General features: G+C 61.9%; 1 protein-coding gene across 1 annotated transcript; it reads right to left on the bottom strand.

Moving 5' to 3' along the window:
- Positions 1–350: 350 nt before the first annotated feature.
- EMIHUDRAFT_252843 (hypothetical protein) lies at positions 351–683 on the bottom strand (the record flags this gene model as incomplete). The annotated part of the gene is made up of 1 exon (XM_005786981.1): positions 351–683. One exon carries the CDS (start codon positions 681–683, stop codon positions 351–353), a length of 333 nt encoding a protein of 110 aa, XP_005787038.1.
- Between the last annotated feature and the right edge of the window lie 5684 nt (positions 684–6367).

The following is a 6367-nucleotide window of genomic DNA, read 5'->3' on the forward strand; positions in this document are numbered from 1 at the left end:
CGGCACCTCCACCCGCCGCCACGCCCGCCGCCGCGCCCGCGGAGGCGAGCCTGGCGCCGTCGCCTCGGAGAGGGCGACGCGCTTGTCGAGAACCCACATGTCGTTGAACTCGCCAGCCTCGCCCTGGCCGCCGAAGACGTACATGAGGCGTCCGGTCGGGCAAGCCGCGCGGTGGAGGAAGCGTGCCTGCGCCGGCGCGCGGGGGGTCGTCAGAGGCAAGCCTCTCGCAGCGTGTCTGATTGAGTTGGGGTGGTGGGCCGGCGAGGGGGGGAGCGGCGCGGCGCAAGCAGCAGAACGGGCCCAGCGGGGTGCAGCGGGCGGGCGGGCGGCGGCTCGCGCGCACGCTGGGGCTAGGAGGGGCTGGGGGCGTGGCTCGCCTGCGGGACCTCCTCCTCCTCGCCCTGCACAGAGCGGGTCTCGCAGCCAACGACCTCGAGCCGGCGCCAGGCGATCCAGCGGCGCCTCCACTCGCCCACGACGTGGGACATGGATGGGCCGGGCAGCCGGCCGTGGCCCAGCTCCTCGCAGAGCAGCCCATACCACAGCAGGTCTTCCGATGCGATGGCACACATCCGCCTGCTGAGCGCACAGACTCGCGCCAGCATCTCAGCGCGCAGAAAGCTGAAGACGTGGAGGACCAGGTCGTCCGACAGCCGTAAGATGAGAGCACCAGTGGTCGACATCTCCCTCCTCCGGCCGCCAATCAACCACTGCAGCGAGCGCCTCGTCTTGACAACTTTGAGGCGGTTTGCGGGAAGCGCAGCTCGTACCAGGAGAGCGGGCGCTGAAATGCAGCGTGTGGCGAACTAAGCTGTGGGCCGCTGTTTTCACGGTGCTCAGACTGCCCCCCGGTTAAGATCTCGCGCAAAACTCTTTTTCCCACCTTCGAGTACACCCCCAAGCCCAAACCGCCCAGGATGAGCTCCTGAGGTGCCAGTCCGCCCGAGATATGACCGGTTGAAGTTGGGGTTCCACGGTCAGGATACTGACGTAGAAGAGAGGGTGTCGAACTACGAACTGGATGGGGGTCAGCCAGGGAGGCTGTTGTGGCGCACCGGACCGCCCCCCAGCACCGTGCCCCACCCAACTGCATCCATGGGAGTCACAAACGGTGCTGTACTCGCGGGGGCTGCAAGCACTCACGACACTCAAACCCACCACCTGCCTCCTACCCTGTGTGGTGGCGGCGTGCCGTCCCTTGGGTTGTCTGTTTTCTTTTTTAAATTCAAAGATTTGAGAGAAAAGATTTGAGAGATAGGAAGAGGCAGACTCCTCAGGGTGGGCGACGGCTAGCGCATCACACACCTCTCCTTAAAATCCCTGTGTGGTGGCGGCGTGCCGTCCTCCCATCCCTCCCTTGGGTTGTCTGTTTTCTTTCTTTCTTTCTTTTTACAAAGATTTGAGTTGTTTCTCGAATGCCGCTATCGAAGTGCATCTTCTTCGGCGAAGATGGCTATCGAGGGGTGTGATGTTATTGCGCGACACAGTGATGGTTTCAAGAAACAACGGCGAACGCACAGGTCCTCCTCCTTGAACGATATCGGTGTCGAAAGAGAGAAAGCGGATACAAAACAAGTCCCAGGTTTTGAGAGAGATTTTGTCAGGTTTTGTGCATGTCACATGAAATAAATAATCGTCTCAGCTCGAATTTTTTTATTCCCCAGATTCGGCTCTACCGTCCAGTGATCTTCTGCATGATGAGAGCGGGCTGGAAGAATTCTTGTTTTCACGACCAAAATCACCCCGTTTTTGCCCATTTTCGGTCGTTGTCAAAATATCTGAAGATCTGAATGGGGCTTGGGGGATTCTCCCCAAACCTTGCTCAGCCGATCCAGCATGGGTCGTAGGCCAGGGCCTGGGCAAAGAAACCAGTACCTCAACCGGCTTCCCTGAGCGTCACAGCTCGCGGTGATCGCGCCGGCCGGACACCACTGTAACGTCCGTTCCGGGCATTTGAACGCGACCTTCGGGGGCAAAGACATGGGCTCTATGGCTCAGATTGGACTCCTCTTGGTCCCTTCTGATGCCCTAGGCCACACGGGTTCTAGGGGCCGGGCAGGGTTTGCCCCCCTAAAGCGCTAAAGGGGCCCGAGGAACCTAAAATATCCGTTATCGCTCTTTTGGACACCGGAGCGGAAATTTCTCTTTGGACACCGTAGCGCGCTACAGCGCGAAAGCGCTCTACATCTGTGTCTACAGCTCAGTGCTCTACATTCTATCTACATCCTCTTCACCTCAGCGGCCTGTGCCGTCCTTCTCCCATCCCCCCCTCGGCCCTCGGCGCACGGGCCACGGGCCTACCGCGATCTCTGTTTTTTGGCAGCCAGCCCAGGTTGTGCCGTTCCTCCTACGTCCTACGCTCCTTCCTACCTCCACCCCTCCCACCCTAGCTCCCACCCACGCACCCAGCGAGGATGGAATTTCCGTCCGTTCCGCCAGCCAGTCTCGTGAGGAAGTCACACACAGCTTCTGATCCTCTCCTTTTGTGGGGGGTGGTGGGGGGGTGGGCGCGGCCGGCGTGTCCCGAGCTCCACGTCACCGGCTCACCGCCTCGCAAAGTCGCAAACAAAGGCATGCACTTGGAGCACTTGGAGTGCATAATCGCCCGCCGCGCGTATTCGTTACGAATATCAACCCGCCGGGTTCCAACACATATGGCGTCGGCGATCGTCCTCGAGTACGCGGACGGCACCGACCCCGTCGAGATATTGCCGGATCCGGACCCCGCGCTGTACGAGCGGGTCGAGGCCTCGGTGCGGGTCACGAGCTGGTGGCAGCGGCTGCTCTACGGCGGCTTCTTCCGCTCTCGCGGCGGGGGTGAGGCGGACCTCCTCCCTGAGTCAGCTCGCTACTATGCAAAGGGACGACGGGTGCTCACGGGTGAGGGTCGACTCGGCGGCGACATGCCGCGAGCGTGTGGCAAGCTCCGGGCGCCCACGAACTCGTGCGGCGCGAGCTTGAGCGAGTACATCGGGCAGTGCTGCGAGACGATGGGCTTCCACGCAGACAAGGTCCAGTCCTTCCCGCTCTGCATCGCCATGTACTCGATGTTCCTGACGTCCGCCCTGTGGATCTACTTCGAGCTCTACACCGGCTTCAGCACCTACTGGACGGAGCTGTGGGACGAGGACGTGGGCGACGATTCTGGCACGATGAGCTCCATCTTCACGACGGCGACCACCATCCTGCTCATGGTGCTGTACACGGCAGCCACGATTCCGGCGTGGGGTCACAACCATATCGATGTGTCGCCGCGGTGGCAGGTCGCAGGCTCACTCTGCTTCTTGATCTGGGTGGGCTTCTGCTGCGCCTTCCCAGGCATTGCGGGCTACTCGACCGACCTAGAGACGCTCCTCAATAACGACCTGAAATTCTTCCTCTCCTACTGGTTCCTGCTCGTCCCCACCATGTTTGCCGCCGTGCTGGTCGGCTACAACCTGGCCGCGGCCCTGCGCGGGGCGCCGCAGCGGTCCTACTGGTCCAACAAGCTCCAGGCAGCCAGGCTTTATACATACCTGCGGCTGCCGCACCGGCTCGGGGAGCACAAGGTGCTGGAGCGGTACCTGCAACTGGAGGATCGGACGACGGGGAAAGACCTGAGGCACAGCGCCGACGCCGCCGAGAGACAGCCCATCGCGCCTGCGGACGAGGCGCTTGCTCGCCGCGGCGGGCGGCGCGACATGCTCCGCCGCCTCAAGCCGGAGGGCATGCTCCAGAGCCTGGATCGCGCATGGTTCGCCGACCGAAAGTGCGTCTTTGCCGACGAGCTCAGCCGCCGCCTCGTGCGCATCCCAGCCATTGTCTGGACCGCCTTCCTGACGGCCGGCCTCTTCTTGGTCATCGTCGTTATCCTCGCACAGTGGGGCAACGAGGAGGCGCAGGACACGATCCAATCGTATATCGAGTCGAGCGAGACGGCAAAGAAGCTCACCGACGGCGCGGTCAACACGACGTCCACCGTGCTCAGGTTCTACGACGAGGTTGTCTACCCCGGGCTTGGGTCCAACATGACGGCCTTTGCTGACGCGATCGAGTCAATCAAGGCCAACGTCGGGCCCGCCTGCCTGCTCGTCCAGCACGCGCTCACAAACGTGACCTCCTTTGGCGCTGCCCTCAGCGGCGAAGGATCGGCGGAGGCGCCAAACGATATGACGCAGGCGCTTTTTGAGGTCGCTCAGGGGTCCTGCACCGCAATCGTGCCGCGCGTCTCGATCTTTGACTTCTTCTACCATTTTGCGGACACGCAGATCAATGCCACCATTGCAAACCTCCGTGAGGTGAACGGCGCCCTGCTCGCGCTGCAGGCGGACCAGGAGGACGCCATCAAGTTTTGGACAACCCTCAAGCCCGCCTTGTACCGCTCGTGGATTGCGGGCGAGGTCATTGGCGGGATATGGACCGTGTCCTTCTTCCCGAGTGTCCTCTATGGGTACCGTCGCAACGTCCTCAAGGTTCGGCTGGGCATCCCACTCGCCTTCACGGGGTCGGAGGAGAGGAACCGCGCGGCCGCCTTCCACCCCTACCGCAGCTACTATTTCGTTGGCGCGTACATCTCCTGCACAGCGTGGTCGTTCATCCTCGCGTGGTTCATCTGGACGCTCATCGCGCTCATCTTTGCTTGGGAGGCGCGCCGAGTGCAAGAGCGACGGGAGCCTCCCCGTTGCACTGCTCACCACGCCTCCACACCGATCCTTGCGCAGGTCTTCTTCGACTTCACGTTCGTGTACACGCGCAGCGTCTGGGTTACCTGGATCACGGTCACTATCTGGGACATCGCAATCCGCTCTGCCGTGGTCATGCCCCAGATGTTCGACGGGAGCGAGGTGAAGCGACCGCGGCTGTGGAGCTTCTTCTGCCTCGCAGAGACCGTCGCGCTCTTCCCCAGCTGCGGCTTCAAGGCCTTCATGCGGGTCTTTTGGGTGCTTTTCCTCGCCATTCTTGGCCAGCAACGCGTCGATCAGGGGCTGCTCCCGATGGGATGCCACACATATGACGCCTGCTTCGCCTCCTTCATCGCGGTCCTCCTCCAGGACGAGCGGACGGCGTCCAACCCCATCATGCTCACGTTTTCCGACATGCTGCTGAACCACAAGACCGACGCCGCTGCCGGCGGCAAGCGGAGCAAGGCGTGGCTCAAGATGCGATCTAAGCTCTGGCTGGCGTGGACCCTCGTCAAGCACCCGCAGCTGCGCTACTATCGTTGGCATTACTTGGAGCGCGTGACGGGCAGTGACCGCGCTCTGCTGCTGGCTGAGCGGCACGAGGCGGAGGAGAAGGCGGCAGCCAAGGCGGTGGCCAAGACAGAGCGGGCGAGGAGGCGCAACGGCTCTCATTATCGCTGCTAGCGTGTGGCCGTTCACCAGCATGTTTGCATTGCCCACGGGGTGCGTGCACGGGGGAACCGAAGACGCGTGCACGGTGGGGAGATATGGGTGCGGCTTTGCTTGACCCCGAGCCCTGCCACCCCGCCCCCTTCGCTCCTCAGGAGGTAAGACGTCTCGTCGCTCGGCGCGAGGCGCTTGGATTAAAGACTTGAGTGCGCACAGAAGCACATAATCTGTTTTTTACTCTCTCGCGCCGATGAGACGTCTGTGCGCTCAAATATGGGGGAGCGTGGGGGCCCCCGGAGGCACCAGGGGGTGCGCCGCGCCGCAGAGCGCACCAGTGCGGAAAACGGCATGGGAAACGCGGGGCCCCGCCCGCGGCGCGCTCGCAGAGTCGCTCAGAGCACCGACTTCCCGAATGATCACGGTTGATCAGAGGGCAGATTTGGAGGGATCTCGAGGAGTACACACACAGATAGACCCTCCTCAGGGAAAACTCCAACCTGATTGGTCGTACTCCTCGTACACCCCGGTGCGAGTTAGCGCGCATTTCTTCTCTGCACTCTATAGCCCTTGAGAAAAAGCTCGCATTATGCAAACCCGCGGGCTCTGTCTCGGTTACAGTGCCTCTCTCGCAGGCTGATTTTGGCTGTTTTCGAGTTTGTTTTTGTTTTCAGACTAGGGGGCCCCCAACCCCCCCAGAGCACACAGAGGCGGCGGGCGGGCGCCCACTGACCGCGAGAGAATAAATAAATAAATAAAAACGGACACCTCTCTACTGTGAGATGGGTAAAAAGGAACAGGTCCCCGCCCTTGCGATCTTTGTGCAGGGTTCTTTGTGGGTGTGGTCGGCGACTAGCCGGGTTCGTCCTCCCGATGGGGGACTAGCACTAGCCGTCTTCCACATGGTCCCTCGGGTCCCTGCTGCTCCTAATCTCTTCGTACATCCTCCTGCTGCTCTCCGCAAAGTCCTGCTCCCTCCCTCGTCTCGCCCTGCGCGTCTGCTCCGCCTCACCGTCTTCTGCCCTGCGTCGTCTGGCGAC

The sequence above is a fragment of the Emiliania huxleyi genome (assembly GCF_000372725.1).
Source record: "Emiliania huxleyi CCMP1516 chromosome Unknown EMIHUscaffold_1471, whole genome shotgun sequence".
Lineage (NCBI taxonomy): Eukaryota > Haptophyta > Isochrysidales > Noelaerhabdaceae > Emiliania > Emiliania huxleyi.